Source organism: Ambystoma mexicanum, chromosome 5p (genome assembly GCF_040938575.1).
Source record: "Ambystoma mexicanum isolate Mex_15411 chromosome 5p, UKY_AmexF1_1, whole genome shotgun sequence".
In the NCBI taxonomy this organism is placed as follows: domain Eukaryota; kingdom Metazoa; phylum Chordata; class Amphibia; order Caudata; family Ambystomatidae; genus Ambystoma; species Ambystoma mexicanum.
This window is the reverse complement of record NC_090930.1, coordinates 1321426256-1321449990: the sequence shown is the minus strand read 5'-3', so window position 1 is coordinate 1321449990 and position 23735 is coordinate 1321426256. Positions and strand designations below refer to the sequence as shown.

The 23735-nt window shown below is 51.0% G+C and overlaps 1 protein-coding gene across 2 annotated transcripts in view; it reads left to right on the top strand.

Moving 5' to 3' along the window:
- The window catches only part of TENT4A (terminal nucleotidyltransferase 4A), a 612157-nt gene that overhangs the window by 224682 nt on the left and 363740 nt on the right, over positions 1-23735 (top strand). For both annotated transcript variants that reach the window (XM_069613719.1, XM_069613720.1), the window contains exon 6: positions 655-783. In XM_069613719.1, coding sequence (XP_069469820.1) covers positions 655-783 — 129 coding nt within the window. The remainder of the gene's footprint in view (positions 1-654; positions 784-23735) is intronic.

Sequence of the window (23735 nt, the reverse complement as noted above, 5' to 3'; positions counted from 1 at the left end):
GGGCAGTATGACCCAGAGATCAGTGATTGGTTACTACTAAGAAAGATCAGAAACGAAACTGATACTGATTTTTTCTTTACCGAGGATTCCCAGCCTCACGGGCAATATTCATGAGCATGCTGGAGAACAACAGTTACAGGTAAGTAACTTGTTCCTTACTTGCTCTTAACTAATTCTGAATGTCATACATTAAGGTCAAAGTCACCCTAGCAATTAAAGTGACCTGAGGGTGTAGGTCTCTGCTGTATGCCATCCCAAATCGGTATTTACTGATTCTGAACTAAAAGGTTGTGTAATTTTGAAGTATATTTGTGTGGCGTTTTACAGTGCTACCTTCTGAATGGTATGTAAATTGTTTTAGCAAGAAACCCTGTGTGTCTGCATGAGTATGTGTCAATGTGAACCTCTTTAACTCCCATACAGTTCACATTGACCCCTCTTCAGATCAGCCTGGCTACTTGGCCACACTAACAACCTGTGTAGTACAGATTTATAAGATTGGGTTACTATTGCCAGGGGGTCAGGGTTGTTGTAGTGCACCCTAAGGGTACTGCATACAATCTTGCCTAACAAGAACATTAAATATCTGCATGTTTAACTGATTGTGCATGGAAAAAAGCTACATTATTAATCTTAATTTTTTTTTCTCCTCAGAAATACACGTTGCTGCCTTTTTTGATTTTAGTATTAAAGCAGTTCCTCCTTGAGAGGGATTTAAATGAAGTTTTTACTGGTGGAATAAGTTCTTATAGCCTAATTTTAATGGCCATTAGCTTCCTACAGGTAAGTCAATCTCACACTGTTGTAAAGCTTCATATTGGTTACTGTGACAAAGTTCTACTTTTTTGCTAGTTGAAATTGCTTTCAACAAATGAATGTTCCTTTTTAGTTTTAAGAAGTGTTCCAGCTACTATTAAAATGCATTAAATTCTCAACTTTATAGAGAATCAACACTCATTTAGGCTGCGTTGCCCAGCGTACTCTGAAAGTATGTGTTTTCACATTGAAAAGTAATATTTGTACAAGTAAAGCCATGGCAGCAAAACCCAATGCTGACAATCACCTCCTTCCTTACCCAACCGCTTGCCTGGCAGTTCTTGGACAGTACAAGAATCTACATTTCCAAGATTTCGCACATGGTCTACCCTTATTTACCTTAATTGTTGCATGTTCATATTCTGGAAACGGATTGCTCAAATGCAAGTTTCCTTGGTTTAACCAATATGGGCCTTCTTTTCAGTCTATGGATTTCTTTGCTTTGCTGGTTTGGGTAACAAAGGGTGAATTATTTTAAGTTGGCCTCACAGAACCGCATAACTAAAGACTGGGAGGTGGCTGGTAGGAGCATTATTTAAAACTTTACAGGAAATCTATTTACTATTAAATGGAGACAATGGAGCACATCCCTTAGCCATCCTTTGATAACACCAACTCTATTACAAACTGATCCAACACCCTACTTTCACAGTTGTCATTTGCTAATGCATTCAAGACCTTACAGGCATGAACAGCAGGTCCCATACAAGCATCTCCCAGAAACCCAATCTGCAACACACCTTCCTACTTGCAGCACAGTTTAGTGAGTGATTCAGAGCACATCCTTAAATACACCTATAATCGAACATTCATGGCCAACAAATGAAGGATAGATGCAAATTAGTCATCCAGTGAAGCTGAAATGCACAATCCAAAGAACTAATTGTACAACAGCCAGATGACCTCACAGGCAACAATCCAGTGAAATATGCATAAATAGTGAGTGTCAATGCTCCAGTTGGAGTTTAAGAGAACTACCTCAAATGCAGCATATGGGTCCATGATCCAGCTCATATGGCGGGCAACACCAAAAAGCAACTGACCAGAGCTGCTTAAGACAAAGAATGTGAGATGGAGAATCACAACCAGGCCTTAACACACACATTTGCAAGTTGTCGGCAAGACGACATGCCTTGAAGAAACTGTACTCCAGCTTCAACAAAAATCGCAGTTGGCACATCGACCAGGGGATAAAGCTAAATTTGTGTAATTATGATGGAAAATGCAAATTAATGGTCATATACCTGAGTGATTGAGTACTGGTGGGCTTAGATGCCCAAGCCTATACTTAAATGCATTGCGCACAATGCAGTAAGGAAAAAGTTTCTGATGCTTGTTAATCTGCTTAGAATCGTATGCTGTGCATATAGTCTGACATCCAGTGGTAACCGCAGTGTATTGCATCTATTCTTTGAGAATCAAAAGGGAACGTTGACATGGGCGTGCCTTTAACACTATCCCTACGTGATGTGTAGTGTACCCAAAATGTGCGTCGAGGTCCCTCGGATTGTTTTTTCCGCCCAGCATACTGGTCGCCTTATGCTGTTGCTATTGTTATCCTCAACCTTTGGTTGTGTATTTTAGTTATTAATTAACCTACCGTCCATTACATCGACGGCTGTTTCCTGTCTATGCCGAAGCCGGTTCCACGGTCCTTCGACTGACAGTATTCCCGTCGACGCTGCCGACCACGTGGCCAGGCCTTCTGGCTTGCCTACAAAGTAGGGAGAGTGGGGTCTGGGTGGACATTTCCTTTTCCGAGAATGCTTTTCCCTTTCCTCTTTGTTCCCTGGGTCTCTTCATCACTACTTTTCCTCCGCTATGGAGAGGTCTCTGTTTGTTTTGCCTTTCTTACAAGGCCAAATTTCCTTGGAAGGATAGACGCTGTGTAATAGGTGTTTGCCCCTGAATCATGATGAGACTGCTTGTGCGGCTTGCAAGCTCCTGCGTCCCAAGACACTAAAGGAGCGCTGTGTTGAGCGGTGGGCGGCCTATGGAATGTCAAAGGCCGAGTCTAGTTCTCCCGCTGCCACAACCGCAGACTGTGACGAGGGGCTAAGTGACGAACATGCCTCCGATTCGGAGGCCTTTGACCTCGGCAGAGCCGTCTCACTCCACGTCGTCCGTCCCCATCAGTCAAGACTCTGGTCCTGCTTTGGGGACTGTACACCCCGGCGACAAGGGCGCATACATTCTACTACACACTAAAGACACAACCTCTGGGATGTCTTCGACAGAACAGTCGAAACTACCCATTGCGCCAACGGGCACACCTAATGTTTCGGCCGTGCCCACTCGTCTGTCAGGATCCCATGGCACATTTCCACATCCTCAGACATTACACTAAACTTTCATTTAGGAGATTTCATCATCATAGATATATGTAGGCGTAATGGTTGAGTGATGTTTGGGTGTTGGTTATGAATTTAACATCTTATTATTATATAAGTTTCCTTAATGATAAACTATTCAGGAAGTGCCTATTTCCCCAAGCCAAGATGGAGGGTCAGTTCAACAACTGTGATTGGAGAAGTGCTGAGGTAGTTTGGAACTTTCACCAAGATTCTAAACTGCCTTTCATTCCAGTTCCCTTAGAGGAAGGTTGCAGCTATTTTAGCTCTGAAAAAATGTATCAGTAGGAATCTATAGTAACTTTGTGTTAAACTACAGAGATGATAAAGATCTTTCTAGAAGAAATCAGTTTCTTAAAGTCAAGATCAGCACAGATGAAGCAAGCTAAGTCAAATGTTGGAAAAACTCCTTTTACTGTTATTAATGGACTTTAATCAACAGTCGTCAAGACAAGAAGTTATCCTGCTAAGTATTTAGAATCTGCAATTTTTATGAGGATATGAACGTTGTGCTCTTTGCTTGTGTCGTTTTTTTCTGAGAAAAGTTAACGTTTGTTTTATTGTATTTACGGCTGCATTTACATTTTATCTTCGAGTTATTACAATATCTTTATATATATGTATGCTTAGCGTGAGTAGTTCTTGCCAGGGTTTAGATTAGTTCTCTCGCGTTTAACATTATTAACTTGTTGCTTACCTTTATATTTCTTTGTGTCAGCGTATATCTCGTAACAGATTACTTTAAAATAAAGGACCTGCTAATGTAATTTTGCGTGGGTCCTATTTGAGCTCCTTCACTTCCTGGTTTTGTTTGTTTATTTTATTTCTCCAGCATGGGGTCTGGCATGGATTCACATGCTCATGAATATTCCCCGTCGTCAGGCTGGGAATCCTCGGTAAAGAAAAAACCAGTATCAGTTTCGTTTCGGATCTGTCTTTCGTAGTAATAACCAATACTGGTCTGTGCGTCATACTGACCACAGCCAATGACTGCCCTCTACCTAAGCACCGCCTCTGGCAGCCATCTTCAGATTTTTACCGCACGTTCATGTGTTGGGATCCTCGTGCTATTGCTCTCGAGCGTTAGTGCTATTTTTTCACGTTTTTTCGGTCAAAAGAGCCTCAAGCTCCACCGACTCTCCATCCGATCAACGGGGACCCGTGTCGGATTCGTCTGCGCCCCTCAAGGGTGAAGATTTCGTCGAGCTACGCTTTTGGAGGACTCCAGAAGTTTCTCAGGCCCGGTCATGGCCCAGGAGAAGGGAAGCTCGACGCCCGGAAAGCTGTTCAGGGTCTGCCCTGGATGCCAGCTGCAGAACGTCTTCAAGGAGGACGAACACTCTTTTTGTCTTTACTGCCTACATGAGGACAAGACGCACGTGGAGAAGAACTGTGCGTTTTGCGGCAAGATGTCGGAGCGGACCATGAAGGACCGCCATCAACGTCTCGCCAACTGGCTAGAAGGGAAGAGCCCGTCCGGCGAGAAGAGGAAGAAATCCGAGCGGTCTTCTAAGACCTTTGAGGACGCCCCGGCGACGGGGGTCCAACATAAGGCCAAGCACCGCGAGTCCGCTGGCACCGGGAGCGCCGAACGGTCGGGCTCTACGGGCGCCAGGCAGGGCGCACCCTCCCCGGCACCATCAACCACGAGCCAACGCTCTGGGTCGTTTAAGAGGAAGGCCGAGCACCCGGCGAAGCTCCTGAAGAGGCCCCGGTCGAGCTCGAAGGCAGAGGGGGAGCGAGGCAGTGTCCCCCCCACCCCCCTCAAGGATAAGGCGGTGAGCGCACCTAAGGTGGTGAAGGCCTTAATCCATCCGGCCAAGCCCTCTATCGAAACTGTCGCGGCAGCCCTGGCTCAGCCTGTGGAGGCTACACCAGTGGTGGCGACCTCGGGGCTCAGTCTCCCTGCCCCCTCGGAGGGAGTCCTCTTTTGTGCCCATCGATAGGACCCCCGTGAAATCCCCCATGGGGAAGAAAAAGGGGGGGCAGGGCGTCGTCATAGATTCGGCCTCAACCTCGGAGGAGGAGCTGGTCGAGGTCTTAAGCCACGGCCTCGGCGTGGAAGAAGACCGGCCCGTCGGGATGGATCCCGACGCAGGGGACGACGACATCGTCGAGGGTACCGACGGGGCCCCTGATCGCCCGTCGGATTCCCCTCTGCCAGCGCCGCGAGACAACTTGGCGGCCATTTTGTTGGCTATACAGTCCTTATGCTCAGAGATAAGGACGAGACTACCGTTGCCGACGGAACCTCTCCCGTCGGGGGACCCAGAACCGGGACCTTCTGGTGTTCCCCCTACCAAGAAAAGAAGGATCCACCCTCCACCTCCTTTTCAGCCGTCGCGCCCCTTCCAGCCCTCCTCCCCGTCCACCCGAGGGGATGATACGGGGACTGACACGGCAGCGACGGGTACGGACGACTAGGTTTACGACGAGCATGTACCGTCATCGCCTCCCACCAGGGCTTCTCCGCCCGACGAGATTGGATCGTTCCACTCTATGATCGCCAGGGCATCCGAGCTTTTCCAACTCTGCCCTGAGGAGAATAAGAAGGAACGTTTCCTTTATCAGCGGCGCGAGGCCAAGAGGAAGACGGTCCTCGCGGTGCCTCTATTGGACGACATTTGGGATGAGGGCCTCACCCTCCTCAAGAACCCTTCCACGACGCCAGCTAGAAGAGACCGGTACGAGAAAAAGTACCGGGTCCCGGACACGGCCCCCCTGTGCCTCCGGGCGCAGCCTACCCCGGACTCCGTCGTCTCCGCGGCGGCCAGGAAAAAAGCGGGGGGGGGGGGTGCGGCCTCCACATCGACTTCCCCACCGGACGGCGAGGGAAAGAAATTGGACGCTATGGGACGCAGAGTCATCTCGTCTGCAGCGACGACGATTAAAGCTGCCAACGCCTTGGCTATCGTGGCCCGATAAGACAGGGAGCTCTGGTACAAACTGGCTCCCCTGCTGGACTTCTTGCCGGACGACAAGAGGGCAGAGGCCCTGGAGATCCTGCAGGAAGGTGAGGTGGCTTCGGACCACGCCATTACCGTTGTGACGGACATCGCCGACACTGGGTTCTGCCAGTTGGGCAACAGCGTTTGCCTTAGGCGGCGTGGATGGCTCAAGGCTACGGACTTCCGTCAAGACGTTCAGACCAGAGTCCTGGACATGCCCTTCGATGGGAACAACCTGTTTGGGAAAACAGTGGACGATTCCCCTCAGGCCATTAAAGCGGACACCGAGACGGCCCGGGCCCTTGGAGTTCTGCAACAACGACGGACGCCCTTTCGGAGCAGCGGAGGCAAGGGCGCCTCCAAAGGTTCCGGCGGCGGTTTCTCCTCCTACCGTCAAGCAGCCCGCTTGTCGTCTCAGGAGGCCTACAGAGGACGAGGCAAGTCTGGCGGACCCCGCCGTCGTCGCCAAGGACAAGGCGCTAAAGCCTTGTCGAAGCAGGATTGAACCGGCCGGGGGGTCGGGCCCCCACCGAAGCACCCCGGTGGGAGGCCGGCTGGCGAGCTTCGTCAGCGTGTGGGAGTCCATCTCCACCGACCGTTGGGTGCTGGACGCCTTGGCCCGGGGCCACGCGCTCGAGTTTCAGAGAAAGTGTCTGCGCGTCCCCCCGTGGCCAGGAAAGAACTTCACGTCCCTCAACTTCTCCTGGAGGTGAAGGCGATGCTCAAGAAGGGCGCCATCGAACTCGTCCCAAAGAGGCTTTGGGGCTCCGGAGTCTACTCGAGATACTTCCTCGTGAAGAAGACGGGGGGATGGCGCCCCATCCTGGACCTGCGACGTCTGAACAAGTTCATCAAGGCGCAAAAGTTCCGGATGGTCACCCTCCAGCATGTCCTGGGTCAGCTGGAGGAAGGAGACTTCCTGTCGTCGTTGGATTTGGAGGATGCCTACTTCCATATTCCCATCTTGAAGGGGCACCGAAAATTCCTCAGGTTTGTGGTCCAAGGGCGTCATTACCAGTTCAAAGCCCTCCCCTTCGGTCTACGGTCGGCACCCAGGGTGTTCACCAAGTGCCTCGCACCGGTGGCGGCTCAGCTGCGCCGCAAAGGGATCCACGTCTACCCCTACCTGGACGACTGGCTCATCCGAGCCAAGACAAAGGAGCTCGCCGTGGTTCACACGGCAAGGACCGTCCAACTTCTCACGGACCTGGGATTCTCCGTGAACTACGCCAAATCCCACCTGGTGCCCGCGCAAGACGCTCTGTTTCTGGGAGCGAGGCTCAACAGTGTCCCTTCTGGCCTCCCCGTCGGAGGAGAGGACCAGGACCATCCTGGGCAAGGTGCAGCGAATGTTGGTGGCCGACGCGGCCAAGGTGAGGTCCATCAAGTCCCTCCTCGGAATGATGTCTTCCTGCATCTACCTCATTCCCATGTGCAGGCTCCGGATGCGCCCGTTGCAGGAGTTCCTGGACGCGCGCTGGATCCAAACGACGGGCAGCTTCGAGGAAAGGATCGCACTCGACGAGTTTCCGACGAGCGATCCGGTGGTGGGGCACCCGCGCGCATCTGACGGCGGGCATGGACTTCCAGACCCCAGCCCACCAGGAGACAGTGACCACGGATGCCTCCTTGGAAGGGTGGGGAGCGCACACCGAAAATCTGCACGCAAGAGGCCTTTGGCTCCCGACGGAGAAATCCCTACATATCAACGTCCTGGAGCTCCGTGCAGTGTTTTGGGCCCTCAGGTCCTTCCTTCCGTCCCTCAAGGGCAAGGTGGTGAGGATCTTCACCGACAACACCACCACCATGTTTTACATCAGGAAACAGGGCGGAACCAGGTCCCCAGCACTGTCCAAGGAGGCGCAGGACCTGTGGCATTGGGCAGTCGCCCAAGGGATGTTTCTGGTGCCGTTTCATCTGGCAGGGATAAAAAACACCATCGCCGACTCACTCAGCAGGGAGCTGCGCTCGTGCCACGAGTGGGAACTACGGCAGGATCTAGTGGATCGCCTCTTCCGACGGTGGGGCACACCCCAGATCGACCTGTTCGCGACGGCGACGAACTCCAAGTGCCGGAGGTTTGCCAGCAGGTTTCCCCAGGCGAGGAGCGTGGGCGATGCTTTCTCGTTCCCCTGGGAGGGCCTGTTCCTCTACGCGTTCCCTCCTTTGCCACTGCTGATCCGGCTCGTCAACCAGCTCAAGAGGTCATGGTGCAGGATGATCCTCGTCGCACCTGCGTGGCCGAGGCAGATATGGTTCCCGGACCTTCTGGACTTGTCAGCGTCCCCGCCAATCAAGCTGCCGGTGGACGCGGATCTGCTCTCCAGGGAAGGAGGCGCCATCCTCCACCACGACTCGAAATCGCTGAACTTGCAGGCCTGGCTCCTGCAGCGCTAGAGTTTGGAGGATACGACATACCGGCCGACTGCAGAGAGGTTCTTGCAAAGGCCAGGGCGTCCTCGACTCTTAAATGCTACGGACACAAATGGAAGAGGTTCTCTGTCTGGTGCCACGCACAGAAGATTAACCCTCTACGGATTACGGCTCCCCAGGTACTGCCGTACCTGCTGACGCTGGCCAAAGCTGGACTGGCACACGCGTCCATCAAGATTCATCTTGCTGCGATCTCCTGATACACCAGAACCACGGGGCGGACGTCCTTGTGGTCTCGTCGTCTGGTGAAAGAGTTCATGAAGGGACTGTTCAGATCGTTCCCGCCGGTGAAGGCTCCGGCCCCGGCGTGGGAGCTCAACGTGGTGCTGACCAAGCTCACGGGACCTCCGTTCGAGCCTCTGCACTCGGCCCCGTTGAAGTTTCTGTCGTGGAAAACAGCGTTTCTTGTGGCCATCACCTCCGCACGACGGGTGGGAGAGATCCAGGCCCTTTCCTGCAAGGCCCCGTACTTGACTTTTCACGACACGAGGGTAGTGCTCAGGACGCACCCCTCCTTCATGCCCAAGGTACCGTCGGACTTCCACCTCAACGAACCCTTGGTGTTGCTTGTGTTCATCCCGTCGCCTTCGTCGCCAGCTGAGAGGACTTTGCACTCGCTGGATGTGGCTAGAGCGCTGAAGTTCTACGTGGACCGCACGAAGGGTTTTCGGAAGACGTCACAACTCTTTGTGAACTTTGGACCTGTCAATCAGGGGAAGGCTCTCTCGAAGCCTTCCATTTCCAGATGGCTCTCCGGCTGTATCATGTACTGTCATCGGTTGGCAAACCGACCACTGCCTGGCCGTCCGAGAGCCCATTCCACCAGAGCGATCGCAGCTACCACAGCGTTCCTTTCTGGTGTGCCCCTGCTGGACATATGCAGGGCTGCTACGTGGAGGTCAACGCACACCTTCACGAAGTTCTACTGCGTCGATCGGTATTCCAGGGAGGAGTCCAGGGTCGGCCAAGCAGTGCTGCGCAACCTGTTCGTCTGAGGTGAGCCTGGTGAGGAGGTAAGATGCTTAATGTTGAGTTTGATGCAATGCTTAATGTTGAGCCTTTGCCACCTCCCGTGGTTGTGCATGTGTACTGCTATGTATTTATTCATGAGCATGTGAATCCATGCCAGACCCCATGCTGGAGAAGGAACAATTTACTTACCTGTAACTGTTGTTCTCCAGCATGGGTCTGGCATGGATTCACATGCGAACCCTCCCGCCAACCCCTTTGCGGCTCTTCACTTGGTCATACTGCCACTTCACGTGCTTCCAAATCTGAAGATGGCTGCCAGAGGCGGGGCTTAGGTAGAGGGCAATCATTGGCTGTGGTCAGTATGACGCAGAGACCAGTGATTGGTTATTACTACGAAAGACAGATCAGAAACGAAACTGATACTAGTTTTTTCTTTACCGAGGATTCCCAGCCTGACGGGGAATATTCATGAGCATGTGAATCCATGCCAGACCCATGCTGGAGAACAACAGTTACAGGTAAGTAACTTGTTCCTTTGTTCGCATTTCTGGCCTGACGCCAAAATGGCAGGCGCAACGCGGCCCTGAAATGAGGCTGCATCTAGTTGCTAAGCAACTAGCCTATTCATTGACCAATGGCCAACACCGGCAGGCGTAAGCCAGTATTCGGAATAAGGCCAAGGAAAAAGGCCCTGTTCCACCCCTGTTCGCCCTGGGGCGCAACAGCCATATCTGCAACTTTTGCAAAATCTATCATAACTTATCGCATCTAAGGCACTCTCGCTGACCAGCCCACCTCCAACATTTAATGTGAGTAACACTGCACACTAAACTTGCCCAAGCGTTTACGCTCTGCCCATCTACACCTGCAGTATACTACCCTGCGAAGCCCCAGGTCCCTGTTCCAAATGTCTGCCATCAAACAGATTTGTATTATATTGCATGTATTTTGATTATGGGCTCCATTCCAGCCGTGGCGGTAAGGGGTTCACGGCGCCGGTAAGGGTGCCGTTGACCCCCCTTACCGCCGCATTATGAGGTCCTTAAGTGGGTCCCACTAAGGGCTCCTGGTTTTACCAGACGCCCTTAGTGGGAGCCGCTAAAGGACCAGGGAGCTAATAATGGGCCTGTTATTGGCTCCCTCCCTATTCCCATTGAGCCCTATGGGGGCTCAAATGTGGATGGGGATTTTGAATGAAGAATTACCGGGCCATTCCAACCTTGGAGGACCTGGTAATTCCTCATTCAAGGAACCTGGACCCGGCATGCAGTATGGGGTTAACCATGGCGCTAATAGCCCCATGGCTACCTCCATACTCGTAATGACCCCAAATGTATTGTATGACGTTCAGCTGGCCTGTGCTGTTAGCTTAGCCCTCTCACCAGGGACTCAATTGCCCTGCACTGCTCTACTCAGCTGATCTATACCAGACGGCCTACCTGCCCGCTCGCTCTCACCCTGCCCACGCATCCCTACCAGCCTCACCTCTTGCAAATTGTGTCCGGTTGCACCTCCACTCATATGCAAAACACTTCAGCTTGCGCCCTGCGTGACACTCAGATGGTGTATGAAGTGCATCACCCTGAATTATGCTATACATCATGCTGCCTCCCTGTGCCCTGGCATCTTACTATGTTGACCGTCAAAATAACCATTGATGCTCTTGTGTACTCCGTTGTGTCGTGCCTAGCCTGCCTTGCATATCACTGAGTTTGTACCAACCTACAATGCCGCTGTTACTCTTGTGTTTTGCATTATGTCGCACGTAGCCTGCCTTGCATACTACTAGGCCTGTACCAACCTACACTAACACCATTTACCATGCCCCAGCATCTTTTCATGATGTCCTGCATTGCACCTGTAGATTTTGTACTGCTGTTTCTAGCTTGCTGATGCATCTACTAGCCTGGTCATCCTCTCCACCTCCATTAGGACTATCCCTCAAGTCACTAGGACCCATCATCCAGACGCCACACAAGCCTTTATTCCCCCCAGCTCCACATAACTGAGCACCTCCTGACTTACCAGGGCATCATTAAGGCCCCACCCGTGTACCGTTGGCTGCGACTGCCAAGACACCCGCCCTACCCCCAAGGCAGCCCTCCAGTCACCCTCAACATGGATTCTATCTTCCCACTATAGCAATTTATCTTGCCTACCAACGTCCTCCCGTCACTCCAAGCAAAAAGAACTACACACCTTTAAACCCTCTTGCCCGTGAAACCCCTACATACCTACTTGGCCTCACCGAATGTTTCCAACACTTCGCCACACCACTGGTATCGTGCCCCATGAACACCAGAAATCTGAGGCTAGGATCCAGATTCATCACCCATATGACACCCAGTAGGTGGCCTTGTAAACTCCATTTTTTGTTTGTTTTTTTTTTGTTTTAACATATTTATTTTAGTTAGCACACAGGAAAACAAAGTATCACATCAATTCAGCACTTCTTTACAACTTTGACGCTCCCTCGCCAATTGAGTCCGAACCCCGGCTCTCCAGCCCTCAGAATCACGTACATCATTGGGTCCTTTTCATGTATCTGAGCTTACGCCCCCCCCCACCTCCTTAGTTCTGGCTACCTTCCGGGACCTGATCATCCACCAGTGGAGTCCGATTCCAGTCTGTTGCCCGCTGGGCATTCAACACCAAACGTGGTTTGTGTCAGGGCTGGAAAGCGTTGGTCATGGTCTATTACCGGAGACCACATGTTTGTGAAGTGGTGGAGGCGACCTCTGCATGCCGCCATGATTTTCTCGGCGATGAAGATGTCCAGAGCTTCAACCACCACAGCACTATTAGGGGGCTCTCTAGGAATTTCCATGTCCTGGCTTTTGTGATTTTCGCGGCCAGGAGTTGTGTGATGAGGGCCGCTAGCGGGCCCGATCTTGGAAAGATGCCTGGGATTGGGGTCCCCAGTAGGAGTGGCTCCGGCTCCGGTGGCAGCGTGATCTGGGTAATGTCTGTAATGGTGGCAATGCACTGGGTCCAGAAGTCTGCCGCCACTGGGCAAGTCCACCACATGTGTAGGTACGAGCCTGGTGAGCCACATCGGCGCCAGCATTGCGGGTCCAGGGATGGATTGAAGTGGTGCAGTCGGAGCGGCGGGTGGTAATGCAGAAAGAGGACGAGTGCGTGCGTGACCAAATGTCAGTCCAATCTTGATCCTGGATCGGGTGTCCCAGGTCTCTTTCCCACTGTGACATATGTTGCTTTAGGTGCCAATGGATTTACCTGGAACAGACGGTACTACGTTAAAATACGTTCTCGGGCTGGGGGGGGGTCAGCTGCAGTTAGTTCCAGTGCATCAAGCTCCCGTGTGGCTGCCAACCGAGTCTGGGGATGTGAGCACCAGTGCCTGATTTGGATATACGAGAACCTGTCAGACTCTGAGATTAAAGACTTTTGCATTGGATGAACGTCAGCGGCTGGGTACCTTCGAATAGCTGACTCAAAGAGCTAAGGCCACCAGCGATCCAGTTTCTGAAGTTTGAGGGGGAGAACCCGGGTGAAAAGGCCGGGTTGTGGAACACTGGGGCCGACGGGCTCAGGTCCCTCTGGATGCCTCTGGATTTGCGTGCCCAATCCCATGCCTTTGTCTGCTTAGTCGATGATGGGATGGACGGCCACGTCTGCCGCAGAGAGGCAGCAAGGTGTAGGAGAAAGCGCAGGGGGAGAGGTAATCTGGATTGTTCTATGTCTATCCATTTGGGGCACCCTGAAGCAATGGTCCAAGCCCGAGTGTGAGCTATCTGTGATGCCATCTGTTACCGTTGGAGGTCAGGGACCCAGAGGCCTCCCTGGATCGGGGCATGTAGCATGGTATTCCGTGGGATGCAGGCTTTCTTCCCCTTCCATATAAATCTGAATATCTTCCTCTGAAGTCGCTGTAGCGGGGGACGAGGGACTATAATGGGGAGGGCCGAGCAGGCGTAAAGAAATTGTGGTAGTCAGTTCAACTTGCAGGCCGTAATGTGACCTATTAGCGATTTCCTGCTTCAGCCAACTGTCCAGGTCTTTTTCTAAGGCTTTAAGTAGAATCGGGGAAGTTTGTCCGGTAGGTCTCTGCAGGAGAAGCGGGGATCTGCCCCCCCGAGCTAGGGGATAGACTTTTCGCTTAGTGGATCGCACACTGAGATCTGAAGGACTCCTCATCGCTCTGGTCTAAGCTTATCCCCAAGGCCGATGATTTTGCGAAATGGATGGCAAATCCAGAGACCCTTCCGAATCTATGGATTTCCGCCACGGACGCCCTCAGGGACCGGGGAAGTGTCTGTTATGGTCAGCATCACGTAATCGGCATAGAGCGCGATCTTATGCTGGGTAGGGCCCACTTAAAGGCCTTTGATTCTGGCACTGAGGCGAATCAGCTGGGCCAAGGGTTCCATAACCATGGCAAAGAGGAGGGGGGAGGGGGACACCCCTGTCTGGTGCCGCATGTTAGGGAGATCGGGCCGGTTAGTAGGCCGTTCACTCGGAGCTTCGTCTGGGTTTGATAATTCGCTAAGACAAGCTTCAAGAAGGATGGCCCAATGCGCAACGCTTCCAAGGTAAGACGAAAGAACGACCAATCTACCTTGTCGAAGGCCTTGGTCGCGTCCAGGGCTAGCAGGGCGAGTTTCCGAGAGTGTCGCTTGGCAATCTCGACCAGGTTGAGGACCCTGCGAGTGTTGTCCGTGGTGGCTCTGTGTAGGATGAATCCGGTTTGGTCTGGATCTATAACGTCCGTGAGTATCTTCGCTAGACGGTTTGCCAGGACTTTTGAATAAATGTTTGCGCCTAGATTTAACAAGGAGATGGGTCGATATGCCGCAATGTCTCTGGGATCCTTTCCTGGTTTCAGCGCTAGGACTATGATCGACTCATCGACTGGGTTATCGATCCTGAGGTGGCAAAGGAGTTCGTCGTAATGGGAGCCAGCAGCTGGGGTTGGAAGAGTTTGAAGAATCGTGGTGAGAACCCATCTGGTCCCGGGGCTCTTGGTTTTAAGCTTTTGATGGCCTCGTTGATCTCTTAGCTAGTGATCGGGGCCTCCAGCTCTTCTCTTCTTGGGGTTGCGATCTGGGGTAAGGCGGCCCCCTGCAGGTAGGAATGCTGTCCTTCGCTAGATCTTGGGGTAGCCGACATTGTTTCGGTCAGGTGAGCCTCAGCAATTCTTAATTTATCCCGATCAGGGAATTGGACTGCTCCCTGGGGGTCCCGGAGGCCTATAATAGTGTTCCTTCTCTTGACTCTTGCCAATCTTTCCACTAGGTTTTTATTCGCCTTGTTACCTCTGGCATAGTAGCTGTGCTTTGTTTTGGCTAGAAGCTGGGCTGTGTCCTCCGCGTAGTGGGCCTCCAATTTCTTTCGGGTCGTCTGTAATGCTTGGTATGTTCTCGGGGATCAGTTTCTGGCCTTACATGCTGTCTCCGCCTCCAGTACTTTGTCCTCTAGAATGCGGTGGGTCTGTTTTTGTTTGATAGGCCGCTCCTCGGGATATTAAGACCCCTATCACCACGGCCTTCATTGCGTCCCACGTGTTCGCTGGGGAGGTATCTTCGTTTTTGTTCTCTTCAAAGTACTGCTTTATTGTTTTAGCCAGCACGTCTCTCGTGGCCATATCTTCTAGGATCGGGTCAGAGAGACCAGCTGCGCCGTGGGGACGGGTCAGTATTGTGGGCTCTGAGCGTTAGCTTTATGGGTGCGTGGCCCAAGAGGATTCTGGGTCCAATGAGGACCTCATCTGTGAATGCCAAGATCTTCGGGGATGCCAACAGGTCAATGCGAGAGTATGTTCTATGCACATAAGAATAACACAAATAATCTCGCTCCTCTGGATGGAGGACTCTCCAGGCGTCTACCACATCCAGGAGAGTTTGAGTAGCGCTGTCGCCAGGCTAAATTCTCTGCAGGCTGGAGGGTGCGGTCTGTCTGCTAAGGGGTCAGGGACGCCGTTGAAATCTCCTCCGATGATGGTTTGGCCTTCAGCAAATGGAAGGAGGGCGCTTTCTAGGGCGGAGTAGAATATCTGCTGCTCTTCATTAGGAGCGTATACTGAAATCAATGTACAGTTGGCCGAGCATTTGGCATTTTACCGCTACAAAGCGGCCATCCGGGCATAGCATGGAGTCCAGGATTTGCGGCTTAAGGCCTTTGGCGATCAAGATTGCAGTGCCGCCCCTCTTCGTTCCCTTGGATGCCAGAAATTGCAGTGGGAATTGCCGGTCCCTGAGCCTCATGAAGTCGGCTGGAATCACACGAGTCTCCTGGAGGAAGACAATGGAGGCCTCTTCATTCTGGAAGCGTCTCAAGATCGCTTTCCGCTTCTGCGGGGCGTAGAGGCCTCTGATATTCAGTGTCAGGAACTTTAGTTTCTGGTGTGGAGGTGGTGCTCCCTGAGCGTCCTCTGGAATGGGGCTCTGCTTATCCCGGGAGGGATGGGGGCATTCAGTCTTCATCTCGTGGCTCAAGGTCAGCGTGGTTTTCCTGCGGCTGGGTTTAAGTGGGTCAGGGGCCAGCATTTCCCATGCGGTCTTCCCCCTAGCCAACTGGGCCAAAACTGTCCTCCCAGCCAACAGGGCTGGGATTCCTGTAACTGTACTCCCAGCCCACAGGGCTGGGATCAAACCACATAATTGGGTTTGTCTCCAAGAGTGGCTCGGTGACATACTCTTTGGAGTAGGGCATGGGCCGCTCGGGGCCCGCGGCATCTGACGTTTTCTTAGGTTTATCGGATCGGAAATTTCATGGTCGCTGTGGGTGGAAGGGTTACTTTACTTTCTGGAGTCTCTGAGCTTTGGACCAGGGTTGCTGTTGCTGTTTCTGGGGTGATTGCTCTGTCTCCCCCGAGGGACGTAGGCGACTATGGGCCGTTGAGGACTCCGGAGAGGTAGAGTGCAAAATGGACTCTGCGTTCTCCAGACAACTTATCTTGCGCTGAACGCCTTGGAACGTGAATTGGAGAGTGGACGGGAACAACCATCGATAGCGTATTTGCTGGGACTGCAGGAACGCACTTAAGGGCTTCAAGGCTCTTCTTTTCTGTAGGGTCATCAGCGAGAGGTCTTGGAAGATCTGAAGTTGAGTGCTTATGAACGAGAGCTCATCCTTAGTACGGCTTATTGCCGAGATGGCCTCTTTGGTGGTGTAGAAATGGACCCTGGTGATTACGTCCGGCGGACCGTCAGTTCACCCCACGTCTTGGGCGCAGTCTGAGTGCGGTCTAGGATGAGCTGGGTTTTGTCCATGTGTGGGAGGAGGGCTTGGAAGAAGTTGCCGATGTATTCTGGTAATTCTTTGTCTGGGACCGATGACGGGACCCCTCGGATACACAGGTTATTTCTACGAGCCCTATTTTCCAGATCCTCCTGTTTAAATTAAAGTACCTCGTTCCTGTTCTGTAGCACCTGGAGGTCGCGTCTCAGCTTTATTAATGCAGCATTGTGGCTCTGGGTTAGGTCCTCTACCTCTCCAAGTCTCTGCTCCGCTTCTGTGAGTCGGTGGTCTGTTTGATCCATCCGCGTAGACAGTTCAGTCATGCGAGACCCGAACTCAGCTTTGATGTCCTGCATGAAGGCCTGGATACCATCTCTAGTGGCTAGCTTTCCTTGTTCTTCGGGGGGATTCTGTGGGGTTAGCTTCGGGGAAGGGGCTGACCTCTTCGTCTTGTCTGCGGCCAGCAGCATGGCGGAGATATCTGAGGATTTAGTGGTTTTAGCTGGTTTTGATATCCCGCGTGGATTATGGATCTGAACCTCCCGGAGCAGCGGTCTTAGGGGTGGGTCTGGTCAGCTATTCCGCAGGGGGGACACCCCCAAGTGGCAGAAGCTCCGAGGCTGTCAGTCGGCAGTAGACTGGGGTCCCAAGGGCGAATCCAAAGCGTTGATCACTGGCAGGAGAGACCCCACAGTTGTAGGGGCGGAGGCCCAAGACACTCGAGGGGTGGCGGGGACTAATGGGCAGGGGTGCCCCAGGAAGCCACTGGGCGGCGGAGCTCTGCGCGGATAGTGATCTCAGGAGCCTCTGATGTTAGGATCCTAGTGGTGCTGGAGTCGCCAGTTCAGCGCCCCGGGAGCTTCTTGTTTGATGGGGGGGGGGGGGCGTCGCTGGTGCAGGGCCTCAGGCTGTGCGCAAGTCAAGGGTCGGTGGGCCGGGGAGCCCCTGGAAGACGTGAAGGAAGACAATGCACAGCTAGCACCCCCAGAGCCCTGCCGCCAAGCCCTCACCACCTTCAGGGACCCCAGCCGCCGTTCTCAAAATTCTCAGGGGCGGGGAGGGCTGCGGCCGGCCGCTGCAGGCTCCTCGCCAGTCTTCAGCGCCGCTTCCGGGCTCGGGAGCTCCCGCTCGACCAGAGCCACGGGGACAGGGCCCGTTCTTCCCTCGCCTGAGACACCTCCGAGGATCGGCGTGGGGGGGGGAGCACCTAGGTGAGACGAAGGCCGCACCCCACCCGCTGCACTTGCTCTTCCAGTAGTCGGCAGGCCGGACTCACGTGCAGTGTCCTTTTTACGGCGCGGGGCCTGTTACGTCCGCCATCTTGGATGTGGGGCACCGCCGATTCAGGGGCTAGTAGGGGGAAACGGGGCTGCAGCGGCTCACATCAGGCGATCTCAGGAAGCCGCCAAGGAAGCAGCCACATCGCTGGTGCTCCTGGCCATGCCCCCCAAAACTTAATTTCTACCTCCAAATCCAAAATGTGCCTGCCTACTAGTCAGCCTTCAGCATCGCAAGAGATAATCTTTCTATTCACGCCACTTCCCCCCTCTAGGCTACCATCACCCATTGCCTTATCAAGCCTGCACAAACCACCACCCTCTGCAGCTATGCCACCATCCATTAAAGGCGCACTGATCAATGCACAATCTTTAGTGGCCATGGTACAGGGGGGGGGGGGGGTTGTCCTGACAACTGTTTAAATGGTCTATTTTCTTCTTGTAAACCCAGGGTTGTTTTGTCATGTAACATACATTCAAATTTCTTTTGTATGTAGTAGTAATTTACCAAGCAATTGACAGTACAGACAAAAATAGGAAGTAGAAAGTAAAGACAGCTTATTTATTTAGCTGTTTATGCATTTCATAGTCATGCATTTAAAAGGTTTTTTATATCAAAGTTGTTTGCCAAATGTAGTTTGTTTCTTAACATATACAAATCCTTTGTAGTAACTGAAATGGTAACACTTTAATTTGTACACACCTAGAGCAGTTTTTTTGCTTAAAATTTTTGTGCATAACCACCACCTAAAGTGACAAGTGATGGCTAAAATACATATTACAACCATAAAGAGAAACATAGTTAATATTGTCGTAGTTGGTTGTGTTTAGCCAGTATCCAGACGTCGAACATGTGTTAGGTCATCCTCTAGCCTAACACATGTTCGACGTCTGGATACTAATCGGGTAATTGGAAGTGCCAAGATGTGCCTGCTGTGGTGTTGGTCCTCAGACGTTTTGGTGAGGTGCCTTCATCTAGGGCCTGGAATAGGTCTCCCTAAAATGGAAGAGAGTGGAGGGGACTATTAGTGGCTGCGATGGTCCACCAGTGTGAAGAATGTAGTGATTGATCCACAGTAGTTCAAAAGTTGTTCAATTGTTCCTCAGGCAGCTGTTGGATAAATAAGATCCAATGGGTTGAAGCACTGTATATCTAAAAGGTCAACAGGCTGTAAAGAATCAGTGCATAAGGCTTAGGAGAACAGTAAAATAGCATTAAAAATCTTTAGTGGCCCACGCACCCAATATTGCAGACCTCATCACTGAAAATGACTTGGATTTTCTTGGTATCACTGAAACCTGGCTTCACAAGGCAGCAGGACCTGCACCCGCCTAGCCCTCCCAGAGGACTACACGATTATAAGAGCTGACAAAGGCAGAGGAGGTCTCGCATTTATAGCAAAAACGCATCTGGGCATCAGACACCACCCTCACCAGGCTACCATCTGCCGAACCCCATCAGTGAAATTCTCATTAACAGCCACCCAAACCATCCTCCTACATCTTGTCTACCGCCAACCAGGCCCCACCACCTCCTTCGGGGAAGACATTGCAGGTTAATTACGTCCAATGTAAAATTAGGCTCTCAAATTATACTTTTTGGAGACCTTCTGGTTCCAGAACCCCAATGATACCATCACTGTAGCTCTTGAATTCCATATCCCAGCTCAGCTTTGAACATCGAATCACAGAGCCCACACCCTAGATTGGTTCTTACCTCAACTGCTCCATTAAAGTTCTACAGAATTAACCTATTGCCTGGCCAGACCACCACTACATACCCTTTGGCTTTCAGGGGACCACACCCCCGAGCCCTACCATTGCCCCCCTCTATTCTCTCTAGGAACACTGAAACGTAACCCTGCCTAATTTTTGCCCCCTAATCAAAAACACCTTGCACAATACTAATTACAAAAAACTAGATCCCACTAACTTGGTCAGCCTATATAACACTTGGAGTCAGCCTTGAACAGTAATGCTACTGTCAAATTAAAGAAAATCAAAACCTGTTCCCCACCTCAACTGGTTCACACCAGAAATAAAAATCTTAAAGCATGCAAAGAATGGCAGAATCTACCTGGCGTAAAGTACCTTCCATCCATAACGCACTGTTCACCATGGCAGCGACTTCCTACAAAACTGCCATTCTTGCCACCTAAAACAATCTACAACAGAATTCTTAATGCTAAATCTAGGACCAGCATCCTAAGGGAATTAGAATCCCCAGCCCCACCTTCAGAAGATTGCACAAAAGACGCAGCCTAGTGCACCAAAATTGAACAAGCCATAGCGAAAAAAATAGCCTCACTCCAAACCAAAATAGAAGCCAAAGAAAGCCTTTCAAGCAGCTCACCCGATAAACATTCTCCCAAAACTCAAATCCCTCACTGCCCGCCGTTTACATTCTTCTTGGTCACGCCCAAGGAAGTGGAAGACTTCATCAAAGGCCTTAAGCCTTAAAGATGTCAACGAGACACGTGCCCTGCCCCTATTATCAAGAAAAGGTGCTAAAGACTTGTCCCTATTCATCGCCACAATGATTCTTCCTTTAAGGCCAGTCTTGTTCCCAACAACCTCAAGGAAGCATGGGTCATGCCTCTCCAAAAATAAACATAACTTTGACCCCAACATTCCTACTAATTATAGACCAATCACAACCGTCCCCTTGCTCTTAAAAATTCTGGACAGAGTTGCATACCTGCATATCCAGAAACACCTCAACGACTACCATCTTCTTGGTCTCCGACAATCTGGTTTTTACCCCAGATATGACACTCGGACCGCCCTCCTGGATCTTAAAATACAGATGGACGAGGCGAACGGCAAAGTGGCCATGCTCCTTTTATACCGCTTGGCTGAATTTGATTTGGTCCATCACCAGATTCTCACTGAACATCTAACCACTGCAGCGGCCTTCTCTACTAACTCATCCAACTGGATTAAATTCTTCTCATCCAACAGCACCACCAGAGTCTTCTCACCCTCAGCAGCCCCGATCCCCAACCACTGTGGGGTGCCCCAAGGCTCTTGCGTCTCCAACACTTTACAACATATTCACGAAGCTCTTCTTCGAGCGTCTCGATAACATGGGTGTCATCTACATGAACTACGCAGATGACACCCGGGTTCTCATGCTGTCGGGGTGCTACCATGCTGACTCCAAGCTAATTAACAATATCTACTCAAATACAGGCATGGATAGCTGCACACAGCCTCTGCCTCAATGATGAATAAACTGAGCTCCTGATTGTCGGCACCCAGGCTCGCCTTAACAAACTGGACCTGCTGTATATGTCCTTCAACATTGATGGACACCCGATCAAAGTTGCGAAGGAGATGAAAAACCGTAGGTGTTTATCTTGATTCCACATTATCTTTAAAGAAACAACTAGGCTCCACTGCCTCAACAGCTTACACTAAAAAGTTATTAGACGCCTGTAAACCCTACCTGTCCCCCATTATGATATTAGCAAGAGCTCTAGCGGCCTCTAAATTAGATTACTGCAAAGCGCTCTTTCTTGGGACCTCTGAACAGAATATCAACAGACTCGAAGTCCTACAAAACAACTCCTTATGAGCAGCACTAAACATTCCCAGATCTAGCCATATTACCAGCATTAGAAAGAAATCGAACTGGCTCTGTGCATGATAGCATCTGTCTTCACACTCTGGCTATCACCCACAAATGTATGGCCAACTCCGCACCCAAATATCTTGCAAGTTCTCCCTATACCAACCAGCCCGACCCACCAGATCCTCCCAAACACACCTATTATGAGTTCCAGCCGCCAACATTGAACTCCCTACCTCCCACCATTAGAACGGAACCCTCCTTCAGTGCTTTCAAAACCAGTCCAAAAACCAGACTTACTGATAAGTCTAACATCTGAAGCCCCGACTGCCAGTGGCGTGGTATCCTATGTGCATTATGCAGTTTGTTTGCCCTAACTTTTACATATCTTCATTATTCAAATTGTTATGCCCTTAACTGTACCTATCTGAATGGCAGACCTCTGTAACCTTGGTCTACCTACCTGCTGACTTCTATGTATGCCTACTGTAAGTATGTTTCCGCAATATGTTAAGTTTTCCAGTGCCCGGTTACCTCAGGGTTAGGTGCGTGATACAAATAACATAGGGGACAAAGGACAGCCCTGCCTCTTACCTTTTTGATTAAACTGCATTGTTATAATATAGTTGGGCCTGTCTTGAGTCTCACCACTGGGTTGCTGTACAGTAGCTTTACCCATTTAATATATGTGGGGCCCGTGCCGAAACCTTTCAACACCGCTAGTAGCCATGGCCACCTGACCAAGTGAAATGCCTTGACTGTATCCAGTGAGATTACTGCCATAAACTGGGTGCTGTCTTGGGTATGGTGGTTGACATTGTGCAACCATCTTAGATTACGTGCGATATTCCTATTTGGGACATTACATGTCTGATCTGGGTGTATGCGTTTGAGTTACTGGCTTCAAACTGTTAGCCATCAGAGCTGTCAGTATCTTCCTGTCTTGGTTGAGCAGCGAGAGGGGTCTGTAAGAGCCGCATTTGGTATCGGATTTGTTAGGCTTCAGTAATGGACTATAATTACCTCCCTTAATGTCGGTCGAAAAATGCCTATCTAGTGATTCATTCAGCATTGCCAATAATGAGGGAGTGATCTCTGCCATGAATTCTTTATAGAACTCGCTTGGTAGTCTGTCCGTACCTGGAGCCTTTCCTGACGGCGACCCTTTTATGGTGTGTTCCAACTCCTCTTTGGTTATGGGGACTTCAAGCTTGTTTACGGCTTCTGCATCTAGCTTAGGAAGATCTATCGGTGCTAAGGTTGCCATCTGACTCATGGGTTTATGATGTCTCTTCATATAACTTTGTATACAAAATGTCCTGTTTCTCACAGATATCCCCATTACTCGCTGTGATTGCCCGAAATCATGATCCGCTTAGTTTCACTGGTGTACAACTAGGGGTGTCACGGTATTAGTTTTATGACGGTACAATAACCTTCTTGCCAAATGATGGTATATCATGGTTATCGCGATATAGCAGGTGGAGTTAACTAATCTTAAATATTTTCTAAAAGGTCATAAATTGTCAGATTTATCATTACAAACAAAACCAGGCACCCAGGTCCAGAATTGGGCTTTTCAACATACTTTCCACTGAAATGCCACTCCTTGCTTCCACCAAACACAAACAAACGTGTGGAGAGGAGGAGGAGGAGGAGGAGGAGGGGGGGGGGCTGCTGCGACTGGCAAAGCAAACTGAATAGCTTTTCTTAAGTGGTCATTTTGGCTTTTAGCTCCCCCTCTGGCTACTGGTGAAGATGAACATGTTGCCATCTTGATAACCTGCATGCCACAGATCAATGGAGTCTGATGGTAGTATATGCTTGTGCGCATACACACACATGCACACGCACGCTCTCCTTACGTTACAGCCTTTAGTTTACTTCCGGGCCAACAGGTGTTCAGTAATCACGGACATGTTACCCTTTTGCATGGCAGCAGGGAATACCCACAGAGATGTACATTTCCAGTGTGACTTATATGTAAATTCAATGATAGAACCAGCGAAAGCCCCCATCGTCATATGTTTAGAAAACATTATCCATTATAGATATATAAACCCCAAGGCCGCCAACCCAAAGTCCCGGGAGGATTCAGCGGCAACGTGTGCGCCTTGGAAGCAAGACGACACGAAGCAACACAGGTTCGATCCCCGGGTCCGCGCTT